General features: G+C 51.7%; 13 protein-coding genes across 13 annotated transcripts; 7 read left to right on the top strand and 6 right to left on the bottom strand.

The window, feature by feature from the left end:
• Positions 1-1,480: 1,480 nt before the first annotated feature.
• On the top strand, positions 1,481-2,707 carry N7506_012146 (uncharacterized protein; the record flags this gene model as incomplete). The annotated part of the gene is made up of 1 exon (XM_056961437.1): positions 1,481-2,707. One exon carries the CDS (start codon positions 1,481-1,483, stop codon positions 2,705-2,707), a length of 1,227 nt encoding a protein of 408 aa, XP_056805971.1.
• Positions 2,708-3,688: 981 nt separating this feature from the next.
• phoC (uncharacterized protein) lies at positions 3,689-7,334 on the top strand (the record flags this gene model as incomplete). Its single annotated transcript, XM_056961436.1, has 8 exons — positions 3,689-3,778; positions 3,826-3,901; positions 3,948-4,039; positions 4,095-4,220; positions 4,279-4,329; positions 4,399-6,850; positions 6,903-7,072; positions 7,122-7,334. The coding sequence occupies 8 exons, from the start codon at positions 3,689-3,691 to the stop codon at positions 7,332-7,334; spliced, it is 3,270 nt and encodes a 1,089-aa protein (XP_056805970.1).
• Positions 7,335-7,500: 166 nt separating this feature from the next.
• Positions 7,501-8,275, bottom strand: N7506_012144 (uncharacterized protein; the record flags this gene model as incomplete). The annotated part of the gene is made up of 2 exons (XM_056961435.1): positions 7,501-7,652; positions 7,726-8,275. 2 exons carry the CDS (start codon positions 8,273-8,275, stop codon positions 7,501-7,503), a joined length of 702 nt encoding a protein of 233 aa, XP_056805969.1.
• Positions 8,276-8,605: 330 nt separating this feature from the next.
• N7506_012143 (mitochondrial 54S ribosomal protein uL3m) lies at positions 8,606-9,553 on the top strand (the record flags this gene model as incomplete). The annotated part of the gene is made up of 2 exons (XM_056961434.1): positions 8,606-9,374; positions 9,435-9,553. 2 exons carry the CDS (start codon positions 8,606-8,608, stop codon positions 9,551-9,553), a joined length of 888 nt encoding a protein of 295 aa, XP_056805968.1.
• A 236-nt stretch (positions 9,554-9,789) lies between these two features.
• On the bottom strand, positions 9,790-10,419 carry N7506_012142 (cytochrome c oxidase assembly factor 1 family protein; the record flags this gene model as incomplete). Its single annotated transcript, XM_056961433.1, has 2 exons — positions 9,790-9,879; positions 9,961-10,419. 2 exons carry the CDS (start codon positions 10,417-10,419, stop codon positions 9,790-9,792), a joined length of 549 nt encoding a protein of 182 aa, XP_056805967.1.
• A 146-nt stretch (positions 10,420-10,565) lies between these two features.
• On the top strand, positions 10,566-11,212 carry N7506_012141 (uncharacterized protein; the record flags this gene model as incomplete). The annotated part of the gene is made up of 3 exons (XM_056961432.1): positions 10,566-10,700; positions 10,750-11,065; positions 11,118-11,212. 3 exons carry the CDS (start codon positions 10,566-10,568, stop codon positions 11,210-11,212), a joined length of 546 nt encoding a protein of 181 aa, XP_056805966.1.
• A 422-nt stretch (positions 11,213-11,634) lies between these two features.
• Positions 11,635-14,024, bottom strand: N7506_012140 (putative JmjC domain protein; the record flags this gene model as incomplete). Its single annotated transcript, XM_056961431.1, has 2 exons — positions 11,635-13,694; positions 13,757-14,024. The coding sequence occupies 2 exons, from the start codon at positions 14,022-14,024 to the stop codon at positions 11,635-11,637; spliced, it is 2,328 nt and encodes a 775-aa protein (XP_056805965.1).
• Positions 14,025-14,622: 598 nt separating this feature from the next.
• Positions 14,623-15,855, top strand: N7506_012139 (putative para-hydroxybenzoate-polyprenyltransferase Coq2; the record flags this gene model as incomplete). Its single annotated transcript, XM_056961430.1, has 1 exon — positions 14,623-15,855. The coding sequence occupies one exon, from the start codon at positions 14,623-14,625 to the stop codon at positions 15,853-15,855; it is 1,233 nt and encodes a 410-aa protein (XP_056805964.1).
• Positions 15,856-15,897: 42 nt separating this feature from the next.
• N7506_012138 (putative flavoprotein) lies at positions 15,898-16,655 on the bottom strand (the record flags this gene model as incomplete). The annotated part of the gene is made up of 2 exons (XM_056961429.1): positions 15,898-16,286; positions 16,340-16,655. The coding sequence occupies 2 exons, from the start codon at positions 16,653-16,655 to the stop codon at positions 15,898-15,900; spliced, it is 705 nt and encodes a 234-aa protein (XP_056805963.1).
• Positions 16,656-16,880: 225 nt separating this feature from the next.
• N7506_012137 (monothiol glutaredoxin GRX5) lies at positions 16,881-17,454 on the top strand (the record flags this gene model as incomplete). The annotated part of the gene is made up of 3 exons (XM_056961428.1): positions 16,881-16,904; positions 16,952-17,246; positions 17,300-17,454. 3 exons carry the CDS (start codon positions 16,881-16,883, stop codon positions 17,452-17,454), a joined length of 474 nt encoding a protein of 157 aa, XP_056805962.1.
• A 380-nt stretch (positions 17,455-17,834) lies between these two features.
• N7506_012136 (ethanolamine-phosphate cytidylyltransferase) lies at positions 17,835-19,351 on the bottom strand (the record flags this gene model as incomplete). The annotated part of the gene is made up of 4 exons (XM_056961427.1): positions 17,835-18,158; positions 18,211-18,985; positions 19,048-19,165; positions 19,225-19,351. The coding sequence occupies 4 exons, from the start codon at positions 19,349-19,351 to the stop codon at positions 17,835-17,837; spliced, it is 1,344 nt and encodes a 447-aa protein (XP_056805961.1).
• A 289-nt stretch (positions 19,352-19,640) lies between these two features.
• N7506_012135 (uncharacterized protein) lies at positions 19,641-20,662 on the top strand (the record flags this gene model as incomplete). The annotated part of the gene is made up of 2 exons (XM_056961426.1): positions 19,641-19,843; positions 19,906-20,662. The coding sequence occupies 2 exons, from the start codon at positions 19,641-19,643 to the stop codon at positions 20,660-20,662; spliced, it is 960 nt and encodes a 319-aa protein (XP_056805960.1).
• A 558-nt stretch (positions 20,663-21,220) lies between these two features.
• On the bottom strand, positions 21,221-21,870 carry N7506_012134 (putative mitochondrial protein sorting (Msf1); the record flags this gene model as incomplete). Its single annotated transcript, XM_056961425.1, has 2 exons — positions 21,221-21,640; positions 21,718-21,870. The coding sequence occupies 2 exons, from the start codon at positions 21,868-21,870 to the stop codon at positions 21,221-21,223; spliced, it is 573 nt and encodes a 190-aa protein (XP_056805959.1).
• Positions 21,871-21,905: the final 35 nt, after the last annotated feature.

Here is a 21,905-nt window from a genome sequence, read left to right as displayed (position 1 = left end):
CCGACGGCGTATATAGAGGTTGGAATCTGTTTTGTTTATCTTTCCCCCTCCGTGACTTTGACTTTTTCAAGCTTTTCATTTCGTTTTGCCCTCTGGGCTGTATATATATATAGTATATACATTGTTTTGTTTCCATTCCAATCCCAGGCTCAGGGCTAGAACTCGGTAGACTTTAGGGCTCCCAGTGGAATCTAGATCTAGGCCCCCAGGCCAGTTCCTTTTTAGGGGGCCTTTCTTACATTATAGTTCGTACCAGACGAGCAACCCCAGATGATCCGAGATCACACCGATCATTCTGTCCGGTCTTCGAGTACAGAGATGTATGTCGATCCGATCCATGTTATTAGGGGAGGCCTAGACGCGGAAAAACAAGATTGGACAGTGTCGATCGCATTTTAATTAGCACCGGAGGACGGAGCATCATAGACGGCACTAAGAGGAGTACGCAACAGCACTAACAGCACTAAGCGCACTAAGAGGTAAGACCGTTTAAGTGGAGCCTGCATCATCGACTTTTGGAGTCTTCTGTATGGAGTATTTAATTGTGTATGGAGTAATATTTTGTACTAAATAGGGTCTACTCTGTACGGAGTACTCTGCACTCGATATAGTTGAGTGTATGAGATGTATACTTCTCGTATAAATTAGGGCAACTCTAAGGGAAATGGCAGTGTTGCCTCCTTGCGCCCACGGTTCATTCGGGGCAGATTTTTATTACCGTAATGGTACCAGGTATTAAAAGATAGAATATAATATCTTCAGACTAGAATATACAAGAAATTATAGAGGGATAATCGGAAGTACAGTGTGTAGTATAAGGAGTAGAATCGAGACAATACCTTGAGAGTACAAGTGGTACTCTGTTAGTACTCTATGAATGCTCTGTACTCCGTAAGTATCAGAAGTATGGTCGTATCCGAGTGAAACCGCACAAGGGATTGCCGAAAGCAGCATGTTGTTATGCATTGTAAACAGAGTACTACATATGATCTACTACCTTCACAGTGATCTGCTCAGAATTAAGAATAATATAGTCCAGTCTAATAGTAAAGTAGTCAAATCCGATGTAAGATACGACGTTCTATTAATACACTAAGAATGCGGATACGCTGCGATCGTACGAAATCTCCACTTCCCACTTCTTCCTCCTCTTCCACACACATCTCTTCCCATGGCTGTCTGGAGCCTCTGAGTGAGTTGGTTTGACTTCTTTTTCTCATTGCTCTTTTTTTTCTTCTTTTGGGTCTTGTTTCATTTCTTTCATGTTTGGTGGAGAAATGCTGTTCTAAAGTCCCCGTTTTCTTTTCCACCCCTGAAGCCACTCTTTACACGCGTCCCAAAGCGTCCAGTCTCTCGTTCACATTTGATCCAATTCGGTTCTTTTTAACACCTCCAGGCATTTCCGAATCCGGAAGCCATCGTCTGCTAAATACCGGGTGTCGAGGATCGCTTGGATCCCATCTCTCCGATATCATCCATCATGTCCTCCAAGGCTGCTTCGACTGCCGCCGACGCCGCGGGCGCTGCAGAGAGCGCAGCCGCCGCTGCCACCTCCGCCTCCGCAAGCGCCAGTGAAACCGCCGCTGCTGCGACCTCGACCTCTGCTGCAGAGCCGACAACTACGGCGGCGGCTGCGACAACTTCATCGACCTCGTCCACTTCTTCCACCTCTTCCACTACCACCGCAGCCCCGACCACCAGCACCACGGCGCCCACGACGAGCAGCTCATCCACCGCTGACCCGACCACCTCAATCCCCTCGACCACGAGCGAGGCACCCAGTACTACTTCGGTGCCTTCGACTACAACTGCGCCGTCCACCACATCAAGTCCCGAGACGACGATTCTCTCTTCAATCTCCAGCAACAGCAATGGTGGAACAACCGTGGTATATGTGACTTCGACGGCTTCAGTTGAACCCGGCACGAGTGCCTCCTCGACCGCATCCTCGACCGGTAGCTCGGCTGCAGATTCGAGTTCCACCGCCGCCGCATCCTCTTCCGGTCTCTCCACCAATGGCACCATTGCCGTCGCAGTCGTTGTGCCGGTCGTCTCGGTCGCCCTGATCATCTTGGCCGCGCTCTTCTTCTGGCGCAAGCGCAAGGCGAACAAGGCCAATGAGGAAGAACGCCGCAAGGAAGTCGAAGAATACGGTTTCAACCCGAACAACGATCCCACCCTTCCCGGAATGGGAGGTGTCGTAGCCACCAAGGACGACACCTCCTCCGGTTATCGTGGATGGGGTACTACCTCCGCCGGCCGCAAGGCCTCCACCAACCTCTCCAGCGGAATGGGTGGCCTCCCCATGTCTCACGGTGCCACCCCCAGCGAGGGCACCGTGCAATATTCCGATGGCGCTCGACCGGACTCCGGTGAAATGGAGCCCATCGGTGTATTGGGTGCGGCCCCCGTGGCTGCTAACAACCGCACTGGTGACATCCACCGTGGGCCTTCGAATGCTTCGTCGGCTTACTCTGCCGCCAACCGCTCCGAAGCCTCGGAGGAAAGCCACATGTCTGCTGCACACCCCTCTGGGGGCTACTACGGCGAGAATCCCTACTACGGGGATATGAACAACCACGGCGCTTACGGTGGTGAAGACTACCAGCCCGTGATTCGAGATGTTCAGGCCCGCCGCAATACTCGCATTGAAAACCCCGGCGTTTACCCACGACAAGGAAACGCTGGTATCGCCCAGAACTTCTGATGTTTGCAAATACTTCGTTTTCTTGTTTTCCAAAAGCTCGGCCTGGCATCTTCCCACACAGACACTCCTTTTCTTTCACCCTCCCCCTCTCTTTCTCGCTCTCTCCACCGCCGACTACATTCATTAGTTTTTTCTTCGGGTCTCTCACGTTCCAATTCCCGGCGCGATGGACTTTCACTTCGTCATGTCTCTATTATCCCCCCCTACATCTTTTTTTCCCCTTTCTTTTCTTCTCCCGCCCTTAATTGGCCGCGCTTGGCTTCGATTTTGCCATTTTGTTTTTTTGATATATCCCGCGCATCTGGTCCAGCTGCATAGCTTGTTTTGTCTTTGTGTAAGGAGCTGTACATTTCCTGCTAAGCGTGGAGTTTCCATGCGGACATACGGGTGTCTGTTACTTGTTCTGTACTGGTATAGGAATTGAGAACTTACTAGAAAAAGCCTTTACCATGAGAAGATCATCTCGTAGTATATATTAGATTGTAGTTGTGTAGTTTATCCTTGTTCCTGTTCGTCTTATAGTCCCATGAAGTCCAAATGCAAACAGGCGGACATTCCGGGCAGAATGATAAGTCGGGTGTAATCAGGTAATCAGTGAGGTAATCAGCCTGGAACTGCCAGATTCAGCTCAATTCCAGTCCATTCGGCTTATTCCGTTTAACATATCAGCTGATCACAGCACAAGGCAATTGAAGAAGTCAAGAGGCCAGAGTTCACGAGGTTCGGAGGCCAGCAAATTGTCCGACCTACAGCCAGTGAGCCGACAACGTGCGTCGGCTGTTCGCGGTGATTGGGGCATTCCCCCCAGAGCTCCCCACTAGCCACCTTCGATCCTTTCCCGACTCTCGCGCTTTTATATACTATACGTACATTTCGGATTTTGGGGGAGTTAGGCGAGGTACCTGGTACCTGACTTTTTTGGGCTCATTGCCCCTCCTATCTTTTTGCTTCTTCTCTTGAGCTTTCCCCCTCTTCTCATATATGGGAACCTTGCGACGCAACGTCACACCTGTGATACACCCGATTACCCGCGATATCGAGTTGACCCTCTTACTTGAGACCTGTCCCGGAGTCTTCCCCTCACTCGGAGTACATTCACAGAGCAATTCACCCCTCAGCGCCGTCTGAGTACCCCTGCGCTCTCTCGCTTCCCAGAGCTCGGGAGAGCTGAAGCTCTCTCCGAGAGACCATCATGTAAGCCCCGCCTGACCATTCCTCTGCGTGACTGGTCCTGACGCAGTGTCCAGGAAGTTCGGCAAACAGATCCAGCGCAGGCAGCTAGATCTCCCTGAATATGCCGCGAGCTTCGTGAACTACAAGGCCTTGAAGAAGGTGAGTCAATGGCGGGGTTACACAAGCATCGACAGGCTGTTAACACCCGCAACAGCTTATCAAGCAATTGAGTGCCACCCCCAACATCCCCGCACAAAGAACCGCCGAGGAAATCGCACGAGACAATGCGGATCCTCAGGCTGCCTTGCGCGCAAACAAGGAGGTCTTCTTCTTCAGATTGGTATGTGACATGAGCTGACTCCCCTCGTGACTGGGATGGAACTGATCGGTCTGTGTAGGAACGAGAGATTGAGAAAGTCAATGCTTTCTACTTGCAAAAGGAACAAGAGGTATGGCCACACCCAATACAACCCAACACAATATATGACTTGTCCGGAGACTCATCAGGCTTGCTCTAGTTCACTCTGCGTTTGAAGACACTGGTAGATAAGAAGCGGGTGATACAGTCCCGCACCGGCTCGAATTCGAAAGCGCCCTCGAATTTCGTTGCGCTATTTGAAGGATTCCAGCAATTCGACGGCGACCTGAACAAACTCCAACAATTCGTCGAGATCAACGAGACGGCTGTCTCGAAAATTCTCAAGAAATGGGATAAAACCTCCAAATCTCGCATGAAAGAGCTATATCTCCACCGTGCTGTGGAAGTTCAACCGTGTTTCAACAGAGAGGTTCTCCGCGACCTTGCAGACCGAGCGACCACTGCGCGACTCGAGCTGGAGGCTTGGGCCGAGGGAGAGAACATACAATACGATGCCTCCCGTCCGGCAGACCGTAACACCTTTGCCGGCAGCGAAGAGGATGAGCTAGACACTCAGATGCTGCAGTCTGCATCCACAGGCAATCTACAGACGCTACGAGAATGGCTGGTGCGGTTACAGACATTACCTGATGCCCGCGAGCGTGCAACGCGCACTTTCCTGACTGCCATCAACGGCTTTTCGGACGATGTGCTTGCGCTTCTGTTGGAGAGCGGACTGGTGGACATCCACGCCGAAGACGATATCAACGAGCGCAACTGTCTGCACGAAGCTGCCATCTCCGGTCGGGACTTCGTCTTCAAAGCTGGTCTCAAGGCGTCTGTGGACTTCTCCCGCTCAGATGTCTATGGTCGCATTCCTCTCCACTATGCCTGCAGGAACGGCCGCGCTGATATGGTGCGGGACTTGCTCCAGGCAGGCCCCGAAACGGTCGATTTCCTGGACCATGACAATTTCACACCTTTGATCCACAGTATTGTTAAGAGCCAGCTGGCATGCGCCCAACATGTGCTCCAGAGCAATGCCCGTGTTGATCCGGTGTCGATGCAGGAGCCAGATCATATTCCTTTAAATTTGGCTTGTCAACATGGCTCCCTTCCCATTGTGAAGATGCTGCTTGAGCGCAACGCCAAGTTGCTGCCTGATGCCGAGGGGCTTTACCCCCAACATATGGTTGCGCGTGCCTCACAATCGCCCGATATACTGTTACTGCTGAAGCACCACGGCGCAGATCTTGACCAGAAGGATAAGCTCTACCAATGGACTCCATTGTTCCATGCCGCCAGCGAGGGCTGTGTTCCCTGCTTACGCACACTTCTTGAGTGTGGCGTGGACTCACAAGTCGCAGATGAAAAGGGTCTGTCGGCCATGTATTATGCTGCCTGGGAGGGGCATCTGGAATGTATGCTTCTGCTTTGGGCCCAGCCAGCCCGGGGTAAAGCCTCAATGGGACCGCTTGATATCCTGAACGGTGTTCGGATGTCAGAACCTGGTCTCATGGGTGAGCCGATGTCTACAGACCCCAGTGCCTCCGAGATGGAGATGATCGATGGTATCCCAGACCTCGAGCTGCCACCTCCCATCATTCCGCTCCGTCGCTACGGCCACAACTTCCTCGACAAGAAGGTCTTTATCCAGCTTTTGTTCGACCAAAACAATGTCAGCTCTATTGCCTTCGACCAGGCTGGTCGCCACCCGGCAGCTCGTATGACCATATCTTCCAAGCTCTCCGATGTGATTCCACGCACTATCATGCTCCCCATGCAGGAAGATGCACGCTCGATCTCTTTCCACATAGATCAACTGGACACCTTTGCTGTGGATTTCGAGATCTTCCCTACATTTGGCTCAAAGGTCATCGCGAAGAGCGTTGCCCTCCCAGATATCTTCCGCGCCGAGACCTCCAGCACCGGCTCAGCCTGTCTCCCTCTCTTCGATCCTCGACTCCGTGGTATCGGCCAGCTGCGCTTCAATTTCCAGGTTATCAAGCCGTACCACGGCGATCCCCTGGAAATCACCCACTTTGCCACATATTGGAAGGCAACCAGTGCGCAAGATTCAGAGCACAACGGCTTCGTCACCGGATCCAGTCTGTCAGGCGACTATGTTCAGCTCTTTGTGCAGTTGACTCGGGATCGTGTTGCCGTTCTGTACCCGCAGTTCTTGATTAATCACCATGGAATCGAAATCCCGGTGTGCCAATTGACCTATGCGGAGTTCCAGTCCATGGCGGCGGAGCGCGGTATCAGCCAATCTCAGATCCTCGAGTTCTTGTCCACAGATGCAGCCAACGATATGCCCAAGACTCACCGTCTCATCGCAGCTTCGTTCCTGTCATTACGAGACGTCCTCCGCCAACTCCCGATTGACTTAAATGTCAACATCTCTCTTCTCTACCCAACCCCTTCAGACGAAAAGAAACTCGTCATGACTTCTTTGGCAGATGTCAATACTTTCGCGGATGCTATTCTGACTGATGTCTTTGACCACGCTCGCGCGGCCAGAGATCAGAACCCCGACTTCATGCGCTCTGTTGCATTCACTTCATACAACCCCAACATTTGTAGTGCACTCAACTGGAAACAACCCAACTGTGAGCATCTTACCAACCCCCTTGACAATGACCCATCACTGACTTTCATCAGATCCCGTTCTTCTCTGCAATGACCTTGGCCAGATCCGTGACCTTGCTGGCAATGTCGACTCCATGTCTCATGTCGACAGCAGTGGTCGCGCATCGATGTCTATCAAGGAGTCTGCACGTATCGCCCAAAGCAATAACTTCATGGGATTGATCTGCAGATCTAGTCTATTGGTTCGTTTCCTCTGACTCTTTTTCACCTGCCCATACTAACCGCTTCCAGAATGTCGTCCCGGCTCTTGTGGAAACCATCAAAGAGCTCGGTCTCGTCCTGGTGGCCGACACATCCGATGAGACTGGCCAGTCCGACCGAGTCGAAGAACTGCCTACCGACCCAATGGGCGTTGCAGAATGGGCTTACCGCATGCCGGATGGTGTCAACGGCGTCATGAAAGCCAACGGCATCCTTCGGTTTAACGACATGATTGACATGTAACCGGGTTGCGTTCACTTAATATCCACGAAGTTTACGAGCTTGGGTGCTTTGGATTGTTTTCTGTTTTGGTTTGGCTTACCGACATTGGGATTGTAGAGAGGAGAAAGCAATATTAGAGAGCTAAATGGCTAAGATAATGTACAATGGGTCCCGCTATGCTTTAATTTCAAGTACTCTTAGGCTTCCTCTTGCCAATATTCCATCCCCATCCCCGTAGTGTCTTCACAACCTTGGGCAACACAGCCGCCGTCAAAGGCACTCGAATGAAAATGAAGCTCTTGTGAATCGCATACGCAAACACCAACTGTGTCCAAATGCCTGCCATCGAAAATAGTCAGTATCGATTTCATATCGAGATTCAAAAGCACATCTCGCATGCGCCAAAACTTACTCGCTTCATCCTTATTCCTCTCCTCAGCCTCAACCAACTTCCCCTGTCCATCCGACTCATCACTAGTCGGCCAAACAGCCTTGAACTTATCCTTCACAAACTGAACAACTACATGCTCATAATGTCCAATCCTCTCAACACCCAGCAGACGCACAGCCGCAAAGCAGAATGGGAAATCAAGCGCCGATAGCGCAAGATACACTCCCAACGCAGCCCATCCGTATTCCCGCGACAGCTTCTTCAGTCGCTCAGATAGGGATGCCTTCTCCGTGCGTCCGGCTTGTCCATTTGCATTCTCACTACCACTGCCATTGCTAGAGCCGGAATTGTAGCGTCGGTTCAGACGCTGTTTGGGGAAGAGCGTGCTCGGGGTTGGGCGCTTGAGTCGTGCTGAGGGTGTTGTTGTGAGGGTTCGTCGGAATGCTTGCGCTTGTGCTTGCGCGAAGATGGGCCGCGATGCGCGGGATGGGATGTTATTGAAGGTGGTACGGTAGAGGATCTCGCTTGGACGCGAGATCCATTTTGACATGAGTGTTGGACGGAATGACATGTTGTTTGTGGTTGGGAGAGGACTTGGGGAATCGGGATCTTTTTTTGTTTCTCGGCGTTTTCGGGTTCCGGTCCGATCGGAGTTAGGACGGGTTCATGTGGAAGATGCTAGTAGGTCGAGAGACGGATGATCGGTGTCATATATATCAAGTCCGGGGTTGTTTGAAAGATGTAGAGATGTGAGATATCCCCAGAGAAGTCGAAGTTGGAAGTTGATGTTGTCCAAAAGATGCAGATCCAAAGCAGATCTGTATACTTCGTGATGACTAAGCGCCATGCACCAAAAACTTCCCGCGCTCCTTCGACAACATCGACACCTCCATAATTCGCCATGTCGCCGCGTTTAGCACTCCAGTCGCCCCTATGGGGGTCCTTGATCACCCCAGTCTCTACCCGGTCATTCGGTATTCGATCACTCACACCCCCAAAACCCAGCCGTTACAATGCCGGCCCCGGTCTGCCAGTTCTTGAATCGACTCCCGAAGCCGCTCTTCGTCGCAAGGCCAATTCATTGCCCCTCCGCTCCGGTGCCATTACAACTAAGAAGGGCATGACCGCTATTTTCGACCCTGAGACCGGAAAGCGTATCCCCTGTACCGTTCTGCAGTTGGATCGTGTCGAAGTTCTCTCGCACAAGACCGTTGCGAAGCACGGATATTGGGCTGTGCAGGTTGGTGCCGGCTGGAAGCACCCTAGAAATGTCACCAAGGCGCTCTTGGGCCACTTCTCCGTCAACGGCTTGTCGCCCAAGCGTCACATTTACGAATTCCGCGTCAAGGATGAGGCGGGTCTCTTGCCCGTTGGTGAGAGCATTGAGGCCGGTTGGTTCCAGGAGGGACAATACGTCGATACCCGCTCCAACACTAAGGGTAAAGGTTTTGCTGGTGTGATGAAGAGACACGGATTCGGTGGTCAGGACCGTAGTCACGGTGTCAGTTTAACGCATCGTTCTATGGGTTCCTCCGGCCCCGGTCAGGGTGGTGGTTCTCGTGTGTACCCCGGAAAGAAGATGGCTGGAAACATGGGCAACGTCCAGAACACTGTGCAGAACTTGAAGATTCTCAAGGTCGACTCGGCCAACGGTATCGTGGTTGTCAGCGGTAGGTGAATCGTCTTCCTTGGTTGTGGCACGGGACTAACAGATTTCTTCCCCAATATAGGTGCCATCAGTGGTCCCAAGGGTTGCACTGTGAGAATCCAAGACGCCATCAAGAAGCCTTGGCCCGAAGTGCCAGTCAAGGCCGTGGCTGAAGCGGAGGCCACTCCCGCAGCTGCTTGAATTTAATTGGAGAATCGTCTTTGGCTCTGACCTGTACTATTACACCATACGCGCGATATCGTTTTTATTTGAGCGGCGTTTGTATATGATACAAAAAATGATATCCTTCTTTTCCTCTCGATGGCAGTCGCCCCTCAGGGGCTTCAAGGTGGACAACATAACAGAATTGTCCCATAAATAATCTCCCAAAAACGCCAAAGCCAATGCACTACTTTATCTGTACACGCTGCTATACTTCACTCCCGTCGGAACGGGTCAGCACTCTTGTCCAGCAACTCGATCACCTCTCCATCCTCGGTCTCCAAGCTCCATTCTTCAGTGTGGAACTAGAGAATGCACAATTAGCTTCGTATATCACAAGACGACTAGCCAGTAGCCAGGCTTGCACGGGTAGGACTCGGACTCACGTAGCTCATACGATCCGGCCGAATACTGCGGAACTTCATCTTGCCCTGGGCCTTGGTACCCTTCACCCAGAACGAGATATTGATCCGTCCATGCAATTGGTTCATCTCTCCACTAATCCACGGAATCTGCTGCGCAAAGTAGATCTCGTCACCCAGAATCTCGCGGGCCCGCGGGGAAGTGCGCAGCGCATACAGCGTGCTGCTCACAATGCTGGACGATTGCTTCTGGTAATTGAAGATACCCAGCAAGCCAGCTCCACTAGCAATAATGAAGATTGGCAGTGTGAGCAACCAGGTCCGGCTGCCGTTCGGGTTCGGCAGCTCTCGGTCTGCGCGTCGCTCCATCAGAGGTCCGGCGTTCGGTCCGGGGGCTGCGATCAGGGTGCGTCGGGCGGGCATGGTGGGACGGCCCATGCGGGCGAGGGCGGCGCGCCGGGTAAAGATTCGTGAGAAAACCATTGCTGAGGGGTTTTGTGGTGGAATGGGGAGAGGTGGGAAAGATCGCAAGTTGCGGAAGAAAAGATGTTGGCAAACAAGACAAACATCGGACGTCACAACACACTCCGATCAATCAGCTACTTTTCGACCTTTCTACACATTTCACGATGGCAGTCAGGTTACGCAAGGTATTTCGATATCCGGAGGAACTGGATGAGCGTGAGGAGTTGGATGAAGAAGAGCAGGAACGGGTCATCGAACAGTTACAGAGCCAGAATGATGCTCGCAACGCCCAGTACAGTGTACATATCAATTCCTATACAATCGAGTTTCCACTGCTAAGTTTGCTAGATGGTCTTCACGGCTCTTCCTTTAATGGCAACCCTCGTCTTTGTTCCCTCGGTGCTATCACCGCTCAGTCAGCTGGAACGACTGTACTCTTTTCTCGCCCTAACTTCGCTGGTGACCACGGCCTATATCATGAGATGCTCTCCTCTCCAGCCAGATCTCAAGGGCAAGAAACCCATGAACGTCCACAACGAACGTATGGCTCAAATTCACGCTGCTTTGGTACCGGGAGCTAGTGCTATATCCTTGCTGCTGGCTCTGGTCTATTTGTCGGCTGGGGCTTATGGCATCCAACCGGTGTTATATTTAATTCCTGGGGGTATGTGTGTTCCATATTCATCTCAGGTCACCGGGCTTACCAGATTATACAGCTCTCCTGGCAACCGTCCTACTCGCTCAGAGGGTGATGCGCTCAGTTGACCTTGCATCCCTCAAGAATCTCCAGTATGAATATAAAGGTGCTTAGGGATTATCTAGCTGGGTAGCAAGCGAGAAATAGCATTTGGCTGATCTCCTGTCTCAATGATATCAAATCTATTCAGAGTTCATAGTCACAATCGGAGCCGGGATCTCAAGAGGCCGCGGAGAGTATCAAGGCCACAATGCCAATCAATGTTTTAGAAAGTGGAAGTAGCCTGGACAACAATACAGGGGGAAAAAGGCAGTTGGATGATGCATTCAAATGATGTTTCCAGTATCAAGCACAGAGAAAGAAAAAAAGAGAAGAGAAAAAAAACACGTCGCGGAAGAGTCGAGCTCTTGGGATATCACAAATCGATAAAACATGATAGCAACCTTGGAAACGCTGTCATTCAAAGTTCTCAAGAAAAGTTCTCAAGAACACACAAGGGAACGCCGTCCCATTACCGGAGTTAGAAAGCCGTGCCTTCACGCAAGAACCAAGTCATGGCCAGGGTGCATTTCTTCCATCAGGGATGGATCGACAGGCATGTCTGCATCGTAGCCATTTTGGTGGCCGTTCTGACCGCGCTGAGTGGGCTGATCAAACGGGCTTGTCTCGAATTTGAACCCTTGAGCTTGCAGTTTGATGTGTCGTTCAAGTTCAGCCTGCTGAGCCTCGCGTTGACGCTTTTCGATGCGCCCATGTACATCATCGCCCCGGAATTTCTTAAGCCACCAGAGATTGGATTTGCGGAAGTCGACTAGTGATTCAATACTGCGCGGATCGGCGACCGAGCTGGTGTCATGACCCAGTACTGTGCAGTTTGGCTCGTAGGGCTTCATGTTGGGATCGTGTTGACAAGCGCCGCAGCTGCACACCTTTCGGCACTTGGGGCACAGCCAGTGGTGCTTCTCCATTGCTTCGTGGGGGAGGATCTCGAAAGCCCGGTACAGACTGCCGTAACAGTACCGCTGGTCGCAATTTGAGCAAGTTGCTAGTTTCCAGTTCATTTCTTGATGGAGGCAGACGTGACAACGATTCGTGTCCTCGGGCTTTTTGGTAATCGATGGTCGAGTCTTTCTCTTCTTCCGAGGCGTACCGTCTTCGTCGTCATCGTCATCCGGGTCACTTCCTTTCTTTGATTGTCTCCGTGTCGGTTTGGTAACCGGTTGGGGATTCTTAGCATCAATCCACGGACGACGGGCCAGCTGCTCCTGGCATATCTGAGCAATTGATTTTTTGCCCGCCTGTCCTCGGGCGACCACGAAAGTCGGAAACTTGTGCTTGATCTCCTTGTCATCCTCGTCTGAGGAAACGATGAGTCGACGCCATGAATCATATTTCTCGGTCAGCTGCTTGATGGGAAACTGTTCCACCCACTGAAGCTTTGAGATGCATGCACAGCTTCGACCCATCGCGTAACAGTCCATACATACGTCATACGCACCCAGTTCTTCTCCATGGTGTTTCACATCTGCACAGCCGTTGCAGGTGAGGAATCGATTGAAGATGTTGCAGCGACAGAAAGAACAAGTCACGTTGCTCTGGTACTCGGTGAATTCCACGGTTTTTTCCAGCTTCTTCAGGGGAAAGCTCTCGGACAACAGAATGTTTTTGTACAAATTGAACAGTCGTTTGAAGTCCACCCACATTCGATCAACGACGGGATGTTTGACATTTTTTGCCCGTTGTAATAATTTCCAGTAGCGTTCCAGGGTGAAGAACACAATGGCTTTGTTCTTGTATTGCTCATCACGACACACCATCCTTGCGTGGGGTAGAGCTTCATTCAAGGCCATTTCAAGGGTATCAACCGTCGTTCGATTCCACGCAACTTTCATGGTGCGGGTTCCGCGGTTCCACACCTGATGAGCGGCCAGTGGTGGCACCAGGATCAAATCACCGGGCTTTTGGTCAACCACAAAGGTAGTGAACGGTGCAATTTGCCAAGCATGCAAGGGAGCAAAGAAATCCTCGATGTCAATGTCATGACCGAGGACAGACAGCCAATACTCCGCAACCACGTGCCGATCTTTGGTGCCAGTCATGAGCCATATTGACGAGCCCTCCGTGGTCGCTTGCCCGTTCTCTCGGCCTCGACAGGAAGCATCGACCATGAGATTGTGACCTAAACTAGCACACATTTCTTGGTGTGCCGGAGTATAAGTCCCTTCGTGGCCAATGTAGCACATCAAATTTTCGGCTCGCATATTTGGAGGCAGGCTGCTCATCAGATCCCCAGCCGGAGCGATCAGCTGCTGTTCCGCAGTTCGCGGAATCTCAGATACATTTGATTTTCCCGAGGCAGGGCCCTTAAAATCCTTGGGTGCCTCGTTGAGATAGAAAAGAGATGGTGGGATTATGTCCTCAATGTATTGATGCCATTCCGGCGGGCAGTCGATGTCTTTCATGTACAGACGCTGGCGTGCTTTGAGGTCGTAGTGATCCGCGGTCATCTGACGTGCGAGGAGCGGTAGGTTCTCGAGGTAGTGGCCTATGCTGAAAAAGGCATTTTTCTTCTTCGTCAAGTCGCGCACGACCTCAACTGAAGGCGCCAAGGTGATCAGTATCGAGCTGGCAGTTGTCGATTCCCAGAATGGAGCTTACCTTTGGACGAGTAACGTTCACGAAGCCATTTCTCGGAGAAGAGCTCTTGGTCTAAGTGACTTTGGAACCCTTCAATAACAAGCGGTTTTCCGGAGAGAACGACTTGGTACAGTACCAACTTCTCGAAGTCTGCCAACGGAAATTGGTTGACTGAGTCGCAAGTAATTCGCATCGCAAACTCAAAGTTGGGGGTGGAATCGACGACCGCATTGATATCGAGGCCTGGTGGCATAGGCTCAAACGCCATGCGACTCCTGTGAGCAGGCATGGCGCAGAGGAGAGCACCAGAGGGGGCGCTGTCTACTCGGTGTTCAGATAGTACAAGATGGGCTCATGGCCGAGGGCGGTTACGGAAGATGTCAAAGCATCTAGAAGAAGTTGGAGAGTAGTCAGGATGAATTGTAAGAGGGGAAGAGGGGGAGAAGGAGAGAACGTCAAGGATATAAAACGGACAGAAGTCGATTTGATTGTGAAGCGGAGGGGAGCGCGGGTTTACTTCCATACGCGCCATGACACCTGAGGCATCAACCGTTTTCTCGGAGTGGGCGGAGTTGCGTTCGTTGGATTCTAACAAAGAATACAGTCTTTGTCGCACTTTCATCCCTTCTAGTAATATTGAAATTAGATCTTTGACCTTGTCGGTAACTTTAAAATTGTTCTTCGGAGCTGCCCACAGACGGGGTTGCTCTGTATACTCTTTCAACTAGACGTTGGATGCTATACTTCCCCCAAATAGGCTTAGTCGGAGGGCGGTTTTCCTGCATAATTCCCGGAGCTCTCTCAACCTCCGCAATCTTGGATCCTCGGTGCAATATTCCCAGACATGAATTGCATTCATTGACCCAGCTGGTTCACTAACATTCACCATGCTGTCTAGCGCCCACCTCTTGCGCGGCCGGTTGTCTGCGCAGACCAAGGTCACCGTCACCGGCCTATACACTCGACGCCTATCTTCACTCGCTCGCAATGCCTGTTCCTCGCAATTAAAACACGCTCGCTTTCCTTCAATTCCCAAATCGCACACATCATCAATTCAAATCAGACGCAACTCTGTCAATTCACCCGTGAGGCCATCCCAGACGGACAATGCGGAGAAGAACCCGGCCACACACTACATCCCCCCACAGACCGGCTTGATCGCGTCCTTGCCAAAAGCATGGATTCCATATGCGGAACTAGTACGCTTGGATAAGCCTACTGGCACATACTACCTGTTCTTCCCAACTCTCTTCTCCACCCTCCTTGCCGCGCCAATGGCTGGCGCCGCCCCCCTTCAGGTCCTCGGGATATCAGCCCTATTTTTTTCGGGCGCGCTGATCATGCGGGGTGCAGGCTGCGCCGTCAACGATCTGTGGGACCGGAATCTGGACCCTCACGTTGAGCGTACTAAGTTCCGCCCTATTGCGCGAGGTGCACTTTCGCCGCCCAAGGCACTCGTTTTCACCGGTTCACAATTCTTGGCTGGACTGGGTGTCCTAATGTCCTTCCCAACTCAATGCCTTTGGTATGGAATTCCTAGTGTGCCAATTGTGCTGGCCTACCCTCTCGCCAAGCGCGTGACCAACTACCCCCAGGCTGTTCTGGGTCTTGCCTTTTCATGGGGAGCGATCATGGGCTTCCCAGCCTTAGGGGTGGACCTGCTGGCTAATCACGATGCATTGATGGCGGCCGGGGCCTTGTATACCAGCTGTATTGCCTGGACAGTTTTGTACGATATGATCTATGCACACATGGATATCAAAGACGATGTCGCAGCCGGAATCAAGTCCATTGCCCTCCGCCACGAACACAACACCAAGGCTGTCTTGAGTGGCCTGGCAGTGACCCAGGTCTCCCTCCTCGCAGCTGCCGGCGTTGCTGCCGGCGCGGGCCCTGTCTTTTTCGTCGGTAGCTGTGGCAGTGCCGTTCTTTCACTTGGTCTGATGATCTGGAAAGTCCAATTGAAGAGCGTCAAGAACTGCTGGTGGTGGTTCAAAAATGGATGCCTGCTGACCGGAGGAGGAATCTCCTTGGGTTTGCTCGCTGAGTATGCGACGCAGTACCTTGGATTGTATGATACCGCAGAGGAGAGGCCGCTAGAGGCCACTTTGACGCAATAATGAATGTAATAATATCAGTGACAAACAGCCTGCTTTGGGTGCTTATGGCTTCTGCACCGACTTCATATAACTTTCGATGGCGGTGACAATGTCCTTCCACTCCATCATGCCTCCGCTCCCCACGTCGCCACAGGCTAGGTTCTTCTCAATTGGCGGCAGCACCGTCACCCAGCCCTGTGGGTTTGATTCACTCCAGCCCCATTCATCGCGTAGCACTTTGAGCTGTTTCTCGGTCACCGGGTGGATCATCATTGCCGTGTTCATACTTGGGGCTACGAAGATCCTGGGTGTCCGACTTTTGAAGTCCTTGTCTACCAGCCCCGTCGTATCCCAGGCCCTGATGGTTGATAGGAGCAGGTTGTCCGCAAACCCGTTGGTCATCTTTGCCATGGTGTTTGCTGACATTGGAGCGATCAGAAGAAGATGGGCCCCTAGTGGATGATTAGTCCAGCTAAATTTTGTGATTCATGTCAATTCTACTGACATTTACGAAGTTCAATGTGCAAGACCGGGCCCCCGCGCGTCCATGGCGGGGACCATTCATCTTGGTCACGATATATCCCATCCACGCCCTCTATTTGGCGCAGAGAGTCAAGAATTGGTTGCTCTGAGCTCTGGTTCATGAGGAACTGCTCTGAGGCCTCTGTGACTATGATGCGGACGGAAACGTTTTCATTCTGACATAGCGCCGCCGTTATATTGGGCAGTTTGATGGTGGCAACAGAGCCCGAGGCTGCCAACAGGATGTGAAATTTGTTATCATCCCTGTAATGTTGAGCCACGAATTGGGAATTGTCCATGATGTGTTTAGTAGAATGAGAAAGCGAGTGAAGTTGAGAGAGAGAGAGAGAGAGAGAGAGGTCAAGAAGAAGTGTGAGAGTATGCAACCTGAGGCAGGTCCGAGCTTATATATCAAAGTGGAGATCGGCAGACCAACCGCCAGCCGCTGATTAAAAGTTCCCTTTCCCGCGGCTATTGTTTGTTCCTCTCTCTTTCATATTCTCCCCCAATACACAATCTTTATAATGTTCTCCAGGGCAGTTGCATCGGTAAGTACGGTATCTCCTGTTCTTGTTTATCTGACTGACACTCCCAGGCTTTCCGCCCCGTCGCGCGGCCAACCTTCTTGCGCCCCGTCCGTTCCGCGCTTCAGTTCCCTACGGGCCCCTCCATCCCCTCTGCTCTCCATGCCCGTCTGATCTCTGACGAGACTCGCACCGCCATCGATAAGGCTGTTTCTTCCGCCCCCGTGGTCCTGTTCATGAAGGGTACCCCCGAGACACCGCAGTGCGGATTCTCGCGCGCCAGCATTCAGATCCTCGGCCTGCAGGGTGTTGACCCCAAGAAGTTCGTTGCTTTCAACGTTCTCGAGGACGCAGAGCTGCGCTCAGGTAGGAATTCTTTATCCGAGACTGGCGGGTTCAAATCACTAATTGTGTTGTAGGTGTGAAGGAGTACTCCGAATGGCCCACCATTCCTCAGCTCTACCTCGAGAAGGAGTTCATTGGTGGCTGTGATATCCTGATGTCCATGCACCAGAATGGTGAGCTTGCTAAGCTCCTTGAGACCAAGGGTGTCCTCGTTGCGGCCGACGAATAAATAGTTGGGTCTGAATGATGTCACCTTTTGACAGTCTGTAAAATTATTTATATCGGTTTTCTCTGGTCATAATATACCTGCTGGTCAGATAGTGTTCTTGTTACAAATGGCAGTTGTCCTTCCATGGCCTTCTAGATGCATTTGTCAAAATGTCGAGTAGTCGCCCTGGAGGTTGTACGCTGGGGGTCTATAACCCATATAGGTTCATGTAGCCTTTCTTCTCTCCTGCCATGCTATGTAGCTTGATTGTAAGTCGCCATGCGAAAGAATGAATCAGGCGCTCGAGAGAAAAGAGAACAAAAGAAAAGGAACCTCAGTTGATGAGGTCTATAGCTTATGTACAGTTGATCTTCATTACATTAGTATTCCCTCAAGCTTGCTTACTGAGCTGCGGCGGCGGCCTCCTGTGATTTCACTAAATCCTCGGCAACGGCCTTGTCCAGCTTGGCCCGTTGCCGCGCTTCATAAGCTTCACGACTCTTCAAAATTCGGCCGACGATCTCGCCGGCATTCACGTGCTGGAACGCATGCTGCTCAGCTTCCCGGAAGATACCCATCTTCTTGGGATCGGTGTACGGATCGTAGGTCAGGGGAATGAAGGTGGTAGGTCCATGGTAGACAGCATCGGGAGTACCCCATGGCATGGCTTTCAGGTATGCCTCGCTGGGGGTAAAGGGTGCCGAGAATGCGACGGCATGGATGTACTTTGAAAGATGTCAGCAACCAGAAGATGCGCAACGGAATTTAAATACTTACTCGGCATTGGAGCACACACAGACCACGCTCGAATATGTTCATGATGGGGTAGTTCAGTCCCTTCCAGTGATTGATCACGTCGTCATCATGAATACCTGCGACGATATAGGCCGGAGCATAGTCTTCGTTAAACTCCTTGAGTCTCTTCTCAGCTTGCTCTGGTTCGTACCAGCCACGTTGACGAGCCTCTGCTTCCTCGAGCTCAGTCACCTTGCGAAGGAAAGCAATGTGACCGGACGAAAAGAGATCAAATCCTCCGTCGACATAAACGATGCGCTGTCCCGGCCGGGGTCCCTTTCCATCGACCAAGGTCTCGAACTGGCCAGCCTCTTCGAGCACATGATCCAACTTAGCGGTACCAGAGCCACTCCACGTCCACACTTGCGGGCCGGGCTGCAGCCCGCTCTCATCTGTGGCATAATCTTTGATTCGGCGCAGGAGGTCTGTGGCAGAAGCTTGACGCTCTTCGGGACTTCCAAATCCTTCCTTTCCAGAGAGGGTTCCCTTGACTGATTTGACAAAGTGGTTCCTGGTACATAACAACATGCGGCCGACCAGATCGGTGGTCGAGATTCCAGGGGTTCGCTTGACGACGCGGAAGCGGCCAGCAGCTTTCACGAATCGATAGCAGTCGTTGCCGTCGCTGTCTGAGGTAATATCATCTCCGTGCACCACGTATTTACAACCGTAGTGGGAGACCCAAGGTAGGTAGGTCACATAGGGGGCGTGGGGGACACTCTGAGTGGCCCAGCGACAGGCGTCAACGGCAGCAACACTATGAAGAGGGTTGAAATTAGCATGAGGACTATGCTGCAAGTATCCGTGTTGCGAACTCACCGTTCTTCCAGTGACATCACAGTTGGACCCTTGTTCTCAAGGATCGCTTCATCGGAGTGTATTCCGACGTAAAGAGCTTTTCCAAGCTGACGAGCTTGAAGCATAGCTCCAGCATGGCCTATACCAAGAGATCAACACTCATGTTACAGCAATTGAATGCAAAATCGGCGGGCCTACCGTGGTGACTGAAGTCGAAACATCCGTCCACCCAGAGTCGGTCCTCTGAGATTGGGAGGTCTTCCTGAGGATCAACAGGCCATTCTCCAGGCTTGGGGATGTGCTCTTCAGGGGGTGTTGTGTCCATCTTTCCAATATCGCAGAGGAGAGGAGTGTAGGTGAACAGGAAGTAGGAGGGGTGATCGACAGATAAATTACAAAGGGGGTAAAAGGCATACGCCCAAACTTCGCGGGGGACTTTTCTCCTGAGTCCCCGTCACTTTGTCGAGCTCATATCGTCTGTGTCATATTCTATTCTTTTATTCTTGGGTTCTATTATACATAATACTTTGGGCTTCCGCCTCTTCCCTCTCCTACCCTCTTTGGACCCCCTGTTGTCGCCGTGTCGCCTCAATACCTCCCCCGAAACTACCTAAATGATCCCCTCTACATTTACCCCAAGCCTCACTCGAAGGGACACGGCCAAATCGGGCGCTGGATATGAACCTTCCCATGGCCTCCCGCCACCGGTCTCGAGTGGAGGGGGTCTGCTAGGGCCGCAGAGTGCAGGCGCCATCTATCAACAGATCCACGAGATGGCCGCGAAACGCATATCAACCCTCGACTACCTGAGGAAAGCGTAAGTGTGGACCACCCAGTCAGACAATGAACCTCAGTTCGCTAACTGAACCTACGCTACAGACACGAAGGAAGAGTATATTGGTTTAATACCGTGCATTTTTCGCGCGCTGATATCGCCCGCCTACCTTATTTCGAAGCTAAGAAGCTATCTCGCCGAGCCATCAACTATCTACTCCTGGGATTGTCTCTGCCCACTATACTCGATGTGAATTCTACGCCGTTTGAATATCTGCGAGCTCTTAATGCTCTTCTGCTGGAGTTTGAAGCCTTCCAGCAAGTGCATCCCCCGGATGGGAGCTCATCGTCAAGTTTAGCGAGAGCCCGTATCCCCCAGATGTTCAAGCGTGCGGCGCATGCAGGCACAAAGACTCGCCGTGCCAGCTCGGCAACAGATATTGGACTTCCCATGCAATCCAGTGATCCGTCAGATTTGAAGAATATGGCTGGGAATCTTGGGTCGGCCTCCTCTGGGGCCTCTGTCACTTCCTTCCCCCTTACAGAATCCTCAGATCTCCTTCCCGGGGAAGAATATACGTATCTTCTGACGCCTTCGTTGCCTTTTGAGCCGGATTTCTTCGAGACGTTTGCGACGCTATGTGATGTTTTGATTGACTGCTACAGCCGTCTCACTGCGCTCGTCTCTTCACCCTCGGTCTGCACGGTAGCCTTGGGTGAAACGTTCTCAAAGGCGGACGCCAGACTACGGAAGATCATGGTGGCTGGCGCAGTGCGGGAGTTTGAAGATGCGAGCCGGAACAGTGCCAAAAGCGAAGTTGCCGGTGTGAGTCGGGTGGTGCTTGGGGGACTTTTGGGATAATTGAGGGTATTTGGTTCTGGTCATGTATATGGTTGTATACATTTTCGGGTCTGGCGTTCTTTCTGTGGATATATATGGTTTGGGTTTTCACGATATATGAATCAAGATGCTGTACGATAATAAGGTTGGAATGTACAAAGTATCTGAACGACTGGTGACCGAGGTTACTGAACCAGAAGATTGGCTGGAGATCTGGTGATAATAAAACAAGGTGTATCAAGTTCTATCAAGTTCTAAACGTGATCTATATCCATGATAATACACATGCTGCAAATATGCGTTGACAGCTTCTAAACGACAACAGGATACGCTTGGTATAAGTAGTGAGACAACTTTTTTTTGGAGCCAACTGGCATCGCGGACAAAATATGGCGAGGTGGTATTCATGAGCAGAGTGAAACAGAGTCGAGACGGTGGAAAAGAAAGACCCAAGAGCAAAAATGAAAACTCCGAGAGGCGCCGCGTGCTTTTGTATGCAAAGAAGAAAAGGCGCCCAATTAATGCAATCGCTTCGTGGAGAAAGAATCAGGTGTGGAAATAGCATCAAGGTCGGAGAGCTCATGCTTGCATGCGCTGCTTCTCGAGATCGCGTTGTTCGCCGAAGACGCGGCGGCTCATCTCCAGGACGGTCTCGAAGCCTTCGCGGCCGATCTTGGCGTTTTCGCGGAATCGCTCCACACTGGCGTCTTCAACCTTGTTCTTGATCTTTTGCCACCCACCACAAAGGGCGGTGATTTTCGCCTCTTGGTGGAATGCGGTCGTGGTGGCCGGGTTGAGCGGGCATTGTTGGTAGGTGACGGTTTCGCGAACGCTGAGGACGTTTGACCATGTGAGGTTGGTGGAGCACATGGTCACTTTCTTGGATGCCGGGTCGACATAGGAGATTTCATAAACGTGGGAGGTGTTGGTTCCCCCGAGGATGGAGAGAACCCATTGTGGTACGGACTGATTGCATGTGATAAGACGCTCGGTGCGTAGCTGATAGGCACAAGTTAGTACAAAGTGAAATCTCGGTGAGACTGCAAGGTCTCCCAAAGGAGGTTTCGGTGACTCACGATGCCGGTGCTCGGATCAACAGTGCGGGAGAGAGTGTCGACGCCCACAACATGTGTCGACTTATCATTCCATGGGCAGTACTTGCGCCAGTTTGCAGTGGACACCTCGTCCCATGAGTAGTCGAAGGTGCAGCCTGAAGAGAAGACCTTCATTGTGGCGAGAACGACGCGATGATAAGACAAATGAA

Source organism: Penicillium brevicompactum (assembly GCF_028827555.1).
Source record: "Penicillium brevicompactum strain IBT 35665 chromosome Unknown utg000009l_segment0_segment0, whole genome shotgun sequence".
In the NCBI taxonomy this organism is placed as follows: Eukaryota; Fungi; Ascomycota; class Eurotiomycetes; order Eurotiales; family Aspergillaceae; genus Penicillium; species Penicillium brevicompactum.
Note: the sequence above shows the minus strand (reverse complement) of the source record. Positions and strands in the feature narration are given on the sequence as shown.